Source organism: Acanthaster planci, linkage group LG07 (assembly GCF_054643075.1).
Source record: "Acanthaster planci isolate LZ-2023a linkage group LG07, COTS_SCS, whole genome shotgun sequence".
NCBI lineage: Eukaryota > Metazoa > Echinodermata > Asteroidea > Valvatida > Acanthasteridae > Acanthaster > Acanthaster planci.
Window position 1 is genome coordinate 11062631 of NC_141783.1, and position 15854 is coordinate 11078484.

Genomic DNA, 15854 nt, shown 5'->3' on the forward strand with positions numbered 1-15854 from the left:
ATAAAAACATATGTCAGATGTAACAGGGACACAAAAAAATGTGCACCTCTAATTTATAGAATGACCCTGATAGAGAAATACTCCTTCAAGACACAAGAAAACTAACCAATTTGGCATCTATCTCCTGTAAAACCAGGCATACAGGTGCATGAATAAGAATTGATGCCGTCAGTACAGGTGGCCCCATTCTGGCAAGGGCTGCTTTGACACTCATTTACATCTGCGAAATTAAAAAGACATGATTTCAGTTCATTCAAAGAGAGAAAAGATTGGAGGAGAGACCACAGAAACAAACCTTTGGAGAAAAAGCAAATAGGGCTCCGTAGTGAAACACACATACAGGTTATAATCACAGCAATGCTGCCAGTCACAGTAAAGTCAGTTAGGTGTTGTCTCAGACTCCAGGAAGGGAAACCCCATTGGGGATTTATTTCTCTGGACACAAAAGTGGAACAATCTTGCCCTTTTACTAATACATTCCAATTGTTATTGTTTTAAGCCGGTTTAGTCATTCATTATCTGTCATTTTATTTTGTGTCAACCTTTTTTCATCTGTTATCTATTTAATTACTGTTCCAATACATAACTGTTGTAATACTTTTTTGTTTGTCTTGTTTACTTCAACTTTGAAATTTTTTATTGTTATTACTTCGAGATTCTATAATATGTGTTGTTAGTCTTGTTTTGTCCCGTTTGTTGGGCAAATCTGCCACATGCTTCGGCTTTTAGGATGTTGCCTCCATGTGTGGAAATAAACGTTAGAGAATTGAGATGTGACAATTTGTCATGAGTATTAAATGGTATCATTAAATGGGCCTTCAGTATAATGAGCCAGCGTGGTGCTCCAACATCTCCTCCAAAAATGAAGCATGTTGGAAGCTGTTCAGAACAGCAATACACGTGTGCAAAGTGGGCCATTTAAGAGCGGTCGTATATTGATTTTTCGTGTATTGAGATGTTCATGCTTGCCTGCTTTGATCTTGCCTTTGGAAACATTAAATCGACCTTTGACAAATTCAATTGTATATCCTACTTCTGACCTTAATTGAATGAACTGAAGAGCATGAGGGAAGATAAGTGTGGTAACCAACTGCAAAAACATTTTCTTGAAAATCAAATCAACTTTAAACGCTGAATGACAAGTGTCTGCATGTTGCGATACTCACTGATCTCACACAGGATGCCAATGAACCCAGCAGTGCAGGTGCACGTAAACTCATTGATGCCATCCACACATGCTCCTCCATTCTGACATGGGCTGCTACTACACTCGTTGGTATCTGTAAAGACGACCAGAGAGAAAAGAAAAAAAATTAAAGAAACATGATGGTGGACAGAGAAGCAATCTTGCAGCACTGGCTAGTGTAATGCTCAGGACTCAGAAGGACTCATGTGATTCACCAGCTGACACCTATACTGCAACTGTACTAGGGGTTCCAGACATCATTCAAGCTCAATTCACAAGTGGCTTATTTGTTGTATGGTCAAAGTTTACGCTCTGACTCCAAGACTTCACAAAGGAGGGCTTTTCAACTCACTGATCTCGCAAAAGGAGCCCTCGTAACCAGGGAAGCAGGTACAGGTGAATGCATCCACCCCATCAATGCAGATGCCATTTACACACGGACTGCTATCACACTCGTTGATGTCTACAAAAAGAACACCAAAAAGACATGGATAGTTGAAAAATTACAAGTGCAAGAGCTAGAGGGGCAGGAATATTGGCCAAGAGGTGACATATTGCCGATGGTTCTATGTAAAAAAAGCAAATGTTGACTATTATTTGTTTTGACTGATTGAAAGATGAAGATGTTGCTTTCTGGCTACTTACTGATTTGACAGCGGATTCCTTCATAGCCAGCGACGCAAGGAGCGCAGGAATAGCCGTTGACGAGATCTGTGCACTGGGCATTGTTGAGACAAGGCTGGCTAGCACATTCGTCAATGTCTGAGTGTTCAAAACAGAAAACAGGTGATATGATGTGCGAGTATCAACTACAAATCATCAAGAAAAATGAAAAGCTACAACCAAGGAGGGGTTGCTCATGTGCTGGCCGTACGAGTGCATCGGCTGGTTCAACATGATGTCATAACTTGGCACAGTACACTCAAGCCTTAAAAATATAGAGTACTGTGCACCACGTGGGTGTGATACCACTTCAGAAATGACTTCTCAAAATGGTTTCCTCCACTCATGTACTTGTTGTGCAGTAACATACAATAAACACCCCATTGCACTGGGTCTTACCAAAGACACTTGCAGACGAGTCAGGATCTGAGTGCAAGTTGGGATCCATTCCAATCACAGACCTAACAGAAAGGAGTCGGCTGCCCCCAACACACAATACATAAAGCTGATGGCACCTTACTCCAACAATTGTACTCACTTATTTCGCAGTTAACTCCAGTCCAGCCAGGTTGACAGGTGCAGGTATACCGGTTGACATGGTCTGTACACTGTCCATTCACGCATGGGCCACTGGCACATTCATCAATGTCTAATGGACAACGAAGGAAATGAGATACAGGAAATAGACTCATGAGAAATACTGATGCGGCAATGATAAAAAAAAGTAGCTAAATTTGAAAAACTGCACTGAACAAAATAAAAATATATTGAACTCTTTGAAAAAAATGCCAACACACAAATTCTTGGTAAAAAGGAAGATTGACAGAAGTAATTCATTAAGAAACTGAAGGCTTGTTTTCCCCTCTGAGAACTGTAACGCTACACAAGCTATGTACAGTTTCTGTTGAAAACCCATCAAATTGACATCGGGCCACTGATTGGTTGACTGACTGTTGCTTAGTTGGTTGTCAATTTTTCTTCCTGCCTTACTCATCTGACTGTTTCTCTCATTATTATAAATCTTTTCAAGTTACTGCACTTCAAAGTTGCTTTCCAAGTTCACCCATTTTAAAAAACTGACAGACATGGCATGGTTCGGCTAAATTAATACCCACTGGCAAATTAAGGTGATTAGGCTGCATGCCTGTATTGGATGAGGGTAGATCCAGAATTCATGGGGGGGGTTGTTTGTTGGGGAGCAAAAATGCGTTGTTTTGTGTAATCTTCAATAGTCTTTCTGAAGGAAGGGTTTTGAAGGAAGGGAAATGAAACTGACCAAAATGCGCCTTTCTATTTTTATTCAAAAACTGTCTTTTTGGCTCCTTAGGGGAGGGCCATGGACCCCTTTATCCCTGATGCATCCTGGATCTACCTAAAGTAACTCAAATGTGACACACACAAAAACGCAAAGTCATTCAATGATGGGGGGGTACAAAGACTTAGACTTTACACAAATACACACACAGCTGGAGGTTATAATAGTTTAAGAAAGGAAATTAATGAAAAATATGTTAACGGAAAGCTTGCTATTTTATGACACTTGCAAAGAGAACATAGTTTTCGACTTGAACACATATGTTCTTACAATAATAACGTGCAACACACATTTGTTTGGTTAAATTGCCCTTAATAATTTTTGGAAAAATAGTCACTCGGTTCTCCAACCGAAGGAAATAAAGTTCTTTGTGAAGAGGTCGTTAGTGTTCTGAGTGACAATGAAAGATACAGAGACAGCAACAGCATTGACAGCCAAAGATCTGAGAAGAAAAACCCAAATCAGGGTAGGCAAGTTGGAGAAGACAGGTAAAGAAAACAGAGAGAGAAAAGAGAGGGGAGAGAATTCTAGTCTCACTTACTCTAAGCCTAGTGCTGATACACTTCAATAGAAAATGTTTTCGAAAGATATCAATTTCTAATTATGAATTTGCTATGGTAAATACTGATATGTGTGATATTCTGTCCTCTTCGTGGATAATAATCATCTCATTTTCCAAATCTGATATTCTTTTATTATTACTGACAAATTGATATGCATGATGATAGTAATGATAATACTTCATTCCAAAGTATTCAATCTAAGGAACAACTAGATGTATCTGACACATACATTGAACCTCGTGAGCAACTAGGAATTACTAACAAATGCTGATTATGATAACACTATTCCAAAAATGTAACTACAGTAAGGAATGGGTTTTTTGCAATCCATCAAATGCAGCTTTGTAGAACACAATGGAGATTAGCCCTACATGTACTTCTCACTAAGATATCTATTTTGCAAACCCAGATTTCATCAATGTTGGTGACTTACGTTTTTACCTCTGAAGGGTTGAAAAAAAAACTTACTTCGGTCCAGTTAACTCGCATGTTACTTGAGTAAGTCTTGGATTTTCAGGCAAGCTCACAAACTAAGAAAGGGAAAGCATCTCGTCTGGATTCTGTGTTCAAAAAAATCTTTCAAAGGATAACACAACAAAACAGCAAAAAGGTACCACAAATGAACAATGGCAGCTAGCAACTTTGGACAAGAGATTTTGTTTATCTTTGTTAAAATTGGATTTTACTTATTGCACACATCAGGGGCAACAGGGAGAAATAAATGGTCTTGAATTAGTGCAACAACGTGAAACAGTCAATGAGATGAGACAATAGGGAAAGTCTAAGCCACTTTTTAGCACAGAAAAACATTTTCTGTGAAGCGCTGATAAAGGTGATACATATCTGTGAAAGTGACATCTTCGCTAGTGCCTGTATAAAGAAGATCTGGAAAAACTGAACACCTTGATTTAAAGTTACTTTATAGGCTATACCAGTGCCTTATCAATTCAAAGAAAAATATGTAATTACTATACCTCATGCATATTCACGATGGATTGCTGAACTCTCATTCACAGTCACGCAACAGCCGCTATTTATGCTGTTTGCCAGGCGCACACTGGATTGCTCATGCAAGGAGTAAATACACATGCATTTTAAACGGTCGCCCGGCTTACCCAGGCAACAGTTAAAAACACATGCGCAGTGACAGAAAATCCTGGAAATGTCACCCGTGTGTGCTATGCATTCGTGGTGGCGCCAGCCTACCAACAGTATGCAGCTCATATGAAAAGATGGCGGCACATATTGTTTTTATATCAAAATATATATATGAGGTATAGTGAAAAAAATATAACATGGTTTATTTTGGTTGTTAGCTCCCCAAAGTATCGGCACTCCAAATACCTCGGAGAACTAACATCGACTGTCCAACCTCAAACCATGTTATATTTGTATACTTTCAAACTCAATTTGTACTAAAAATTTGATTTTAGCTAACAACTTATATTCTGTCTGTACATTTCTATGAAACATGCTCCTGAATTCGAAAAACTATATCTTAAGGACAAGAAAGAGAGGAGAAAGATGGAGGAAGAGGGATGAGATGTGAGGTAGGCCTCATAAAGGGGAAAATTTGATGACAGAAACAGATTGGAAAAGCAAGAAGTGAGAACATTTCAAAATAGATAACAAAGTGTTGCGATGGATCAGGAGCAATATACTATTCCGGTAAAAATGAAACAAAGCAAGACCAAACAACAAGACACACAAACAAAATAACTGCATTCAAAAGTGATTTGGATAAAACTGTGATAATGTGCTCATAAATTTTAGCTGCTAAGGGGAAGAGAAAATGAAACAAAATTAGAAACAGCACATTTGGATACATTCGCATTAAGAATAAGAAAATGCAATACAATCTAATCGACCCCAATTTTTGTATCTGAAGCAGTGATGGCATTGAATAAATTTAATTTGAACGATTCTGCCATTGTGCTATGAATTTCAAATGAAATGTAATGTTTGTGTGCTACCATTTGTAAGATGATGATTCATTCTCAAAAATCAATAATTCAAAATGGCAAAAATAGTCCTTTGAGCATTTCCAAAACCCATTCAGATCTGCTTTACACAAATACTATAAAAATGGGGACCTTAATACGGATTTAGTGGCTAAATTTCTTATGGTCTGTGTGTGTCACCGTAGTGGTCGTTTACAATCAAATTTATTGCAAACATTGAGTTACCTATTTCACAGACAAGGCCCTCAAACCCAGGTTGGCACTGACATGTGTACCCGTTGACAAGGTCAGTACAAAGGCCACCGTTGCGGCATGGGCTACTGGCACATTCATTAATATCTGATGAGGAAGAAAAACAGGTCTGGCACTGATGAATTGCAGCAGCAATGTTACAGTTCAAAGCCAACTTAAACCAGTGGGTCAAACTTTTTCTGGTACTTCTCACAAAAGATATCTCAGCCCTGTGGAGAGCATTATCAAAAGGCGACCTGTGATTTCATGCCTGACAATTAATGCCAGGCAAAAAAACATGCATCACCTCATGTCTTTCCATCAAACAGTGAAAACTTAAAAATAAAGGTCAGAGTGTCAACAGGATGTCATTATAAGCAGCTTTAAAAGGCACTGGAACTAAGCTGATATCTCTTCAGTTTCAACAAATATTTAAGCTCTGATACTTTCATACCTATTGATGTGCAAGAATACTTGTACAGAGTGACTCAAATCTTAAGTCAATAGTCAGGACTTACTCAGGACAAACGAGCCCCAGAAATCTGTACTTACTAATTCCGCATAAAACTCCCTCGTAGCCTGCTGCACACGTGCAAGTGAAGGAATTAATCAGGTTGTTGCACACAGCTCCATTTTGACATGGATTACTGCTGCACTCATCAATATCTATCAAATCAAAATCAAATCAAATCAAATCAAAATCAAATCAAATCAAATCAAATCAAAATCAAATTCAGAATATAAGCTTAACATAAATCTTATAAGAGCAAGTGGGGGAATCACTAGATACATGTATTACAGCTTACCAATTTCACAGTTGTCTCCAGTGTAACCGGGGGCACATTCACACATGTATAAATTGACACGATCCAAGCAACGCCCTCCATTGAGACAAGGTGAGCTGGAGCACTCATTGATATCTACACACAATATGAAATCAGTATAATGTGGGTGAAGCTGCTTGTATTGCAATCCACGGGTCAAAGGTTAGAGTCCTCATGATACATACTGTTAAAGGTGTTACAAGACAACATTTGTAATTCTCTTTTCAAAAGGGTAAGTTGCTAAATTTTAAAATTTCCCTCAAATTACACTATACAAGTACATTCAAATGATTGATTCCACATGTGTGTGTTACTCAACTGCATTGAAAGCAAGTTGCAATTACATTTTAGCTGAAAGTTTGATAATAAAAGGAGAATGCCATCAGGGGAGAAGATGAATTTTGCATATAGTTAAAAGGAAAATTTATACAGCGGCCTAAGGCTGGTCACATTACTCCAACCTGCCCGGGGCAGATTTGGATACCAGCATTATTAAGTGGGGACAACTCTGCAATGGATTGATATTCAAGCCCAGGGGAAATAGAAACATTTTCAGTCATTCTGTACCCAGAAAACCACTGACAATCTCTGGCACAACAGACCACACTGACATGGGACCAAGAGGAAAATGACTAAAAAATGATATTTGTAACATACCAAACTGACAGTTGGTGCCTTCATATCCTGCTGGGCAGATGCACATGTAAGCATTGATGAGATCGCTACATGTGGATCCAAATCTACAAGGACTGCTGGCACACTCATTAATATCTAAAGAGGAGGAAGTTGAATGAAATTAAACAACTTGGTTGAAATGAAATCTTAGAACAATGAATGAATATTTAAATGATAAAAATGGCTTCAAACAGACAAATGGGTTAACTTCAAGTATTACCTCAATCTTAACATTATGTATAAGTCTGAAACGCTGATTAAGTAAAAGATGATTTTTTTTAAATCAAGAAATACATGAACGTATACATGACCATGTTGACGGTATTGGCAAAAGACAAATTTCAAGTCAAAGTAAGATACATGGCAAAATCACATTTTGATCCCTTTTCAGAATGAATTCCTGAGTCAAAAAATTCTTAAATGATTCCCTCGGAAACTGTTCAGACTTGAAAACCTTAAATTTAAGCCTTATACGCTCATGAGCATAATTACTACAAGAAATATTGGCCTGATTGCTTTTTGGCCATCGAATTGAAGGGGGTGAGGCCAATTATTTATTCGTTTGTTACTTGTGCAATACTTACTGATTTCACAGTTTACTCCCGAGTAGCCCGCTAGACAGGAGCAAGTGTAGCCATTCACTCCATCAATACAAGCACCACTGTTCTGACAAGGGGAGCTGCTGCATTCGTCGTTATCTGTAACCCCCCCCCCAAAAAAAAACTATTTCACACTTGCTAACAGTGGCATACTGGGGCGGGAGCAAAAGGCAAGTTTAGCTTGGCACCTCCTCGGAAATGGCACCAACTCCAAAAAAATCCAGAGGACAAGGACTCAGATTAACTTGGGCATGTTCACAGCGCTTGTGAACCAAAAAGAATAAAGTGAAGTAGAAAAAAATGGATGAACTACTCACTGATTTCACAGTTGATTCCTGAGAATCCGGGGAAGCAGGTGCACTCATAGCTGTTGACTCGATCATTGCAGACACCATTGACACAAGGAGAGCTAGCACACTCATCAACATCTGAAAAGGAACATAAAGGTAACTTCAAATACCATATTTTTTTAGTCATTTTAAAGAAGACTGATTCCAAATATTTCAATAAAATAGCTTCAACAATGGCTGCAACAATGCTATGCTTGAAAACCTGAAAACTATCATCTTTACAAATAATTTCCTTTGAACACTAATCATAATGGAACACCAAAACTAAAGAAATATCATGATGATAAATTTGTTTCTTATCAGTTTCACTGGAACAAGAAAATCAATGAACAGGTTATCATAATGAACTGATACCAAAAAATGAGATACATGAGCAATGTTTACCTATTTCACAACGTGTCCCCATAAAGCCAGCAAGGCAGAGGCAGGTATATGAATTTATGCCATCGACACAGGTACCACCGTTGAAGCAAGGTTGGCTGACACAGTCATCAATATCTGGTTGAGTAGAAGAAATGCTGTGTAACCAGAGTGGGTGAAATGATATGCATGCCAATATGTGTGACACTTGACTGTGCACGAAACATGACTGAATTTCGATATCAACATTAAGTCAGTCAGTGACATGTCCCCAAGGCGTCCTCCTTTATCTCTTGCAAGCACGCTACAAGCCCACACAAGTCCTCACAAGCTGATCACAAGTCATCCTAGTAACAAGCTGTTCTCAATGAACAGTTTTGATGACATTCTTTGTCACTATCCATCTCTTGACAACATCTCTGCACAGCAGCTCCTCATATTCCCCACACCCCCTAAACCACACCCTCCTAGGCTAACACTAGAAGGGGGGACTCACTAATTTCACAGCGATCTCCACTGAACCCTGGCTCGCACTGACACCGGTACTGGTTGACCAAGTCCAAGCACTGGCCACCGTTCATGCACGGAGTACTGGCACACTCATTAATATCTGTATGCAGAGACAAAAAAGATCACATGATGACTTTACATGTACATAAAAAGTATTTAGAGTGTTAAGGTTCAATTTAAAAATTGTGGCTGTGGCTAGCATTAACACAAGCACCTACAGAAGCCAATGGCTAGTTGCTGCAGCCATTACCAATAGGTATGCACAATACAGCCAGCCGCAGCCAATAAATTTAGACACAGCCAAGTGTTCACCTAAGCTTGAGCTCCAAACATCTGACATATACATATGTGTGAGTGCAAGCCACTCAGGCTTTACTTAAACTAGGACATCAGTTACCTTAGATATGAAGACGGTGAGTTTTTTTAACTGAAGTGAGAAATTCAATGAGGCAAATGAGTAAGTGAAAGAGGGACTAAGTACAATACAAATCTTAACCTTGTAGGAAATGAAGCCTATTTTACAGGGATAATGTTCAAACTATCAAACAAAAACAAAAAGTTGACTACGCACCAATATCGCATGTGACGCCAGTGAAGCCTGAAGCACAGGCACAGGAATAACCATTGACAAGATCGGTGCATATGCCGCCATTCTGACAAGGGTTGCTGCTACACTCGTTAATGTCTAAAAAGGTGGCAGATTCATGCATAAACGTCAATAAAGTTCACATAATTTGTGTGAGGAGTCATCTAATAAGTGATGAAAATCATCATAATCAACACTCGGTGTCTTCTACATACATTTACCAGGGTTCCTACACCTAAAGGACAATTAAATTCCATGACTTTTCCATGGCCCAATAAAGCAATTTATTGGACTATTGGGACTTTCAAAGTTGCAAATAAAATTACGTATTTTATGCACTTATTTATGATAATAGAAATCACACACAATGTTCGGAAAATTCCATGACTTTTCCATGACTTCAGTCATTTTTACAAACTTCCATGACTTTTCCGACCTGGAAAACAAAAACAAATTTCCATGAATTTTTAAAGAAATTTCCAGGCCGCAGGAACCCTGATTTTCAGACAGGATATGTAGTAAAGCTACATGTTTATCAATGGACGGGGGGGTATTTCCTTGAATTTACAAGCAGGTTATCGTTGCATTCTTTTTTGCGTCTGAGATAGATATCAATGAAATTCCAAAACACGCATTTTATTAGAACACATGGCAATCAAACAGTGGAGATGGAATGCAGGAGAAATTAATTAATCCATACTGAGAATATTTTTAAGCACACTGGCCACCGTGATTCGTTTTTCAAAACCTATAACTCCCACATACAAATATGACTTATAAAATACAATGGAGAAAGCTACACAAGATAACAAAAAATGGTATTTAGTTCAATTTCTTTTACCAACTGATCAAGATAAAAAGCTTCATTAACAGGTTTGTTAAGGGTTTTAAAAAGATTACAGAATAATGATGAAAAGTTTCCATACTGATTTCGCAGTTGGTTCCAGTGTAACCAGGCAAACATGTGCAGGTGTAACTATTGACGCCATCTGTACAGGTTCCACCATTACGGCAAGGGGAGCTAGCACACTCATTGATATCTATGAGAAACAGGAGTGAATGCCATTAATCATACAAGTGAACAAACCTGCAGTGATTAAGTAAACTCAAATAAGGAAAAATGGCATACTTCCTTAACAACAATATCTGTCTGCAAAAAGACCAATGCTCTTGTTGTAAAGAAAAATCCAGGCAGGCAATCATTGGTACTCAATACAAGGTTCAATATGACAGGGACAAGACACACAAATGAGACAGGTGGTTATGAATATGGTGATGTCAATGATGTGAGCCTCGGGACATGACTTTCTAAAACATTAAAGATATCCTTCTGCCATAGGAAAATACATGTAAGAAGCCGATCGCATGGAATTTTCACAGTGTCATGTTTCCAGGGCAGTTTCAACCACTGAAACTTCAGTCTTTTGCAAAAATGACAAAATATTACACTTGCATCAGATACTCATACGTTTAGTCCCGAAACGTCAACAAAAAATACTTGTTTTGATGTCATATGGACAAAGCACCGCATCTACTTAAGTGGTGAGTTATAAACTTGTTAGTCGAAACTCAAAAACAGCCATTAGTCACCGGCACAACAAGCACGGCAGGAAGTTTTGAAAATGGTATGAAGGTGAAGAAGTAATTGGAAAAAAAGAAGGCAAGTCTACATACGCCTGCAAAAGTACAGATGCACAGGATTCATGAAGTGAAGAAAGCCGGTAAGAAGAGGGGAAGTGGAAAGCAAAAAGAGAGGGACTTGTGGGAGGGGTGGGAAACAACCATGGGCTTATCTTTGTAAAGTTTTTGAAATCTCATGCCATGATGTAAAATGTTTGAAGTAAACTGAACAGTGGCCTTAAGTGTGCAGACTGCCTTGTACAATCTTTAATAAGCAGGATTGTAATCAAGATTTTAACAGTACATTTCATGGCAACTTTCCTTACATTTTCAAGACATTTATTTTAGCCATCCAGCAAAATGGTGAACCACTATCAGTATTTCGTTAGAACTCCTCATAATATTAAAAGCACATCCTTAATTTCTATCATCTAACAAGGAAGACTATATTTTTAACAATCCACATTCCTTTTTTTAAATAAAGCTCTACATACATATCATATTTATACAAAGAGAGAGAGAGAAAAAATAAAATCAGGAATTTTCAATGCTTATCATGACTATGTAAGATACTGCACTAGCAGAACAAACAGTAAATTTCTGGATTTGAGGTTGCAAAACTAAAGCAAAGTCAAACTGGTGAACCTAGCAAAAATGTCTACTTCACAAATCGGAGGAAACAGGTACAAAAAGTCTCATGTGTTCTTACCTGAAAACGTTTCCTGTATGCCACTGATGTGAATGAAATGACGCAGGAAATAATGTTTATTTTGACCAATGAGTGAGAAACAATGCACTCACAATATTTAGCAGGATAAATTTGAACTTTCAGCGCGTAATAGCATTTCAGAAATTTTGCTTCGTCTTTAAGCAATTCTTGTTGATGTAACGCGACGGACACAACACAGAACAGGTGCAAGAATAATGCAAACAAACCCATCACCACCACTACAGGTGCACCATGCTACCACCAGCAATCACCTCCACGAGAATACCACCGGGGAAGGGGTGTAAGTGCCAGTGTTGCAAAGCTGGCCCTATATGACTGTCATTGTCAAATCTCACAATTATGTTCGTAGACATCAGTGCCATTGTTGTTATTACCATTTTGGATGATCTCAATACCAGCAAATTAGGTTTTTCAAGGACTAGATCCGTGCACAAGTGAAAGAGGGCACCTCCATGTATCAAGCAGCAAGACTTGGGATAGCACAACCACATGCATGAACTGACACACGAGCATATAAAAAGTGCAAAATATGGGTGAAAACCAAAAATTGGTCGGGAGAGGGGAAATATTCATCAGCAAGGAACTGATGAACAACTGACAGTGGAGGGGGTCAATTTTGAGGGTTGTCTTTCCAAGTAAACTGGGGATTTTTACCCTTTTTATCTCTCCTCTGAAATCGCTAAAGGGGCACTTATGTGCCCAGCCTATGAATATTGCTTTCAATTATTTTCCTTGCATTACTTGTGGAAGCGCACGAGAAATATGACTGTTGATATGACCCAGTTGAGTCAGTTAGTTGGGGACATTTCCCACAATGCAATGTGAGACATGGCAGCTCCGTTGAAAGATATGAAGAAAAGTTGACACTAATGCAAACATTTCAGAAAGATCATGTAGTGGTGTCCGACTCAAGTCACTTCAGTTTTGTGAAGGCAAGAAATGTGTGTATGGACATCCATTGCGTTTGAGAGTTTGATTTTGATTTTGCGAATGTGGCACATTTGTATCACCTTGAGTAACAAGTAATTATTCGTTCATGTAGACAGATTTGGCATGCCCATCCAAACCTGTGATGTCACTGTGATAAACGTACAGAAAGTAATCAGAAGTCACAATGACAGTGCTTTATGCAGAATCCTAACATGCTGACCACAGTTGACTGATTATAACGGAGATGACACAACCATCAACACCAATATCTTATCAACATACTCATTACCTGCAACATTAGCATCACCAGCACCAGCACAACCAATAGTGCAATAGCCATCCTAACCCAGAAAATCATCACCATAACCACACTTAGATACAGATAAATCCACTGACCATGGTTATGCTGTCACTGGTCACTTACAGAGGCCCACAAAAATGGAAGTAAGAATCGTGATAACTACTGCGTTAAGTCACTGTTCCATGATAGTTACTCTCCACAACATCCAACATGAAGCTTTCTGCCATTAGAGGGGGCTATTGGGAGTGACCAGTGAAGCATTACTGGATTCTTCCAAACACTAACAATGACAATGACTACTAATAAATTTAGTGACAGGAAAGAACTCCAATAAGCTGAGACAAAAAGGGGGACAAGCACAGTACCAAATAATAAAAGATCTGAATGCACTATCACAAAAGCAGGGAAGACAAGACAACTCATGGCTGACAAAGACCGTAAAACTGAGGGTGGCAGCTAGAGAGAAAAAAAAGGAAAAACCAGTAAAAGAAGGTCGACTAACACCAGTAGAAAGCTAGCAGGAGAGAAACACCTACTTGTAGAACACTGAGTTCCTGCCCATCCAGGAAGGCACTGACAGGTGTACAAGTTTATTCCATCCACGCACAGTCCACCATTGCGACAAGGTTGACTGGCACACTCATTGATGTCTAGACAGAAGTGGGGAGAGAATGGGAAAAATTGGGGGTTCATCGTGGAATTTATCTGATGTCTTGCTGCCCGAGTAAGCACCGTCAACATATTGATATATCGATATTATTAACCCTAACAGTCCCAAATCCTCCAATTTCAATACGATATTACATACACCCTTGGGGGTTAGGGTTAATATGGTTTGTATATCAACATTGGCAAAGTTAATTATTTGGTAATATCAACATATCAAACTATCAGATTTTGGAGAAATATCGAAAATATCAAAACTTTGAAAACATCAACATTGAAAAATATATCGAAAATATAGCTGCTGAGGAACGAACTTGAAAAATACAAAAGTGCTAACTTTGCTAACCAAACGTACATAGACTAGTACTGCGTGCTGATGACATCGCTAAGCACGGAAGAGTGTATCCCATCCCATGTAGGCAACGTGCGCAATACGGGACTAGAACATGTCACCAAAGTAAATTGTCTCACACCATTATGGTATAGGGTGTACCCTTGGAACAATTTACCAGCAACTCACGCCTGTTATAATACATTGAAAACAACTGAGAAGTGCTGTGAAGATCTTACTGTCTACGTCAGTTCTTGTTTGAATTCGTGAGATGATAGCTACTTAGCTCAATTCCTTTGATCAAAGATATCATGTGTTGCATATGCAAAAACTTTCACAGCAACTATTTGGTACATTTATGTAACAATCACAACATTGGCAACAAATGCAACGCTACTGCACCATTATGACAGTCAAACAGCACCCCTGTCCTCTTTGGTGCAATGCTACAGGTATAAAGTCTATGTTTATGACTGTAACTTCAAATTAACACTCACTTTGTTCACACTGCGCACCAGCGTAACCATCCACACACATGCAGAAATATCCGTTGACCCTGTCAATGCAGGTTCCTCCGCTCAAGCATGGGTCACTTCCACACTCATCCACATCTGACAATACCAAATAATCAGCAATGGATTTAACACTGAACCGAAAAACAAAACAACTGAAAAACAATAGAGACCTGTTTCAAAAATATCTTTCTGATTATCATCAGGCAAGCACTACCAAGATATGCATCAAGTACCAATAGGGGGATGTTATGGTGTATGCATCTCCACAATAAAACTATTTAAACCCAATCTAGTTCTAACAGGACCCCATTTCCCATTACAGTAAAATGTCTTGCAGGAACACAAGCATGACGAAACAAAATAAAGTTTTCCTGAGTCTTCAATGGAAAGCTTGTGTATTACAGTACTACGATAACTACGATACCAGATTAGGAACTTTGGATTGACACCAAATTTTGATGATACTGAAATTCATTTGAAATCAATTAAAGATGAGCCACAGTCATTGTCTAATTGTTTCTTAAAACAAATTACACTGAATTCACAGGCTTACTGCATCTATAAAACACATCAACATGGGGTGTTTTTCTATCTGACCTGTCCCACAGTTGTTGCCTATGAAGCCAGGTGCACATGAGCAAGTGTAGGAGTTGATACCATCAGTACACTGCCCACCGTTTAAACAGGGGGAGCTACCACATTCATTGAAATCTGAGGGAAAGGGGTATCAATTGTATCATTCTTAAGCAAAATCTTGATGGTTTTTAACCTTCAAAATGGATAACAGACTAATTGTATGACATAAACCTTTCATGGAGAAGCTTCTCAAATGAGGACTGATAAGAGTTTTACAGATTTCTAAAACTGCGCAATATTTCATACAATTCACCACTGAGGCACAACTCCACGTTTAAATTTTTTTTGAAATGTTTGCCTTG

General features: G+C 38.6%; 1 protein-coding gene across 4 annotated transcripts in view; it reads right to left on the bottom strand.

Annotated features, from left to right (window-relative positions):
- The window catches only part of LOC110973685 (uncharacterized), a 91650-nt gene that overhangs the window by 19762 nt on the left and 56034 nt on the right, over positions 1 to 15854 (bottom strand). For 3 of the 4 annotated variants that reach the window (XM_022224684.2, XM_087139120.1, XM_087139121.1), the window contains 18 exons: positions 15514 to 15627; positions 14899 to 15012; positions 13941 to 14054; positions 10750 to 10863; positions 9809 to 9922; positions 9224 to 9337; positions 8752 to 8865; positions 8335 to 8445; positions 8003 to 8116; positions 7401 to 7514; positions 6726 to 6839; positions 6472 to 6585; positions 5914 to 6027; positions 2388 to 2498; positions 1832 to 1948; positions 1539 to 1649; positions 1167 to 1280; positions 107 to 220 (listed from right to left, as the gene is read on the bottom strand). In XM_022224684.2, coding sequence (XP_022080376.2) covers positions 107 to 220; positions 1167 to 1280; positions 1539 to 1649; positions 1832 to 1948; positions 2388 to 2498; positions 5914 to 6027; positions 6472 to 6585; positions 6726 to 6839; positions 7401 to 7514; positions 8003 to 8116; positions 8335 to 8445; positions 8752 to 8865; positions 9224 to 9337; positions 9809 to 9922; positions 10750 to 10863; positions 13941 to 14054; positions 14899 to 15012; positions 15514 to 15627 — 2046 coding nt within the window. The remainder of the gene's footprint in view (positions 1 to 106; positions 221 to 1166; positions 1281 to 1538; positions 1650 to 1831; positions 1949 to 2387; positions 2499 to 5913; positions 6028 to 6471; positions 6586 to 6725; positions 6840 to 7400; positions 7515 to 8002; positions 8117 to 8334; positions 8446 to 8751; positions 8866 to 9223; positions 9338 to 9808; positions 9923 to 10749; positions 10864 to 13940; positions 14055 to 14898; positions 15013 to 15513; positions 15628 to 15854) is intronic. The other variant, XM_022224686.2, reaches the window with a different exon arrangement.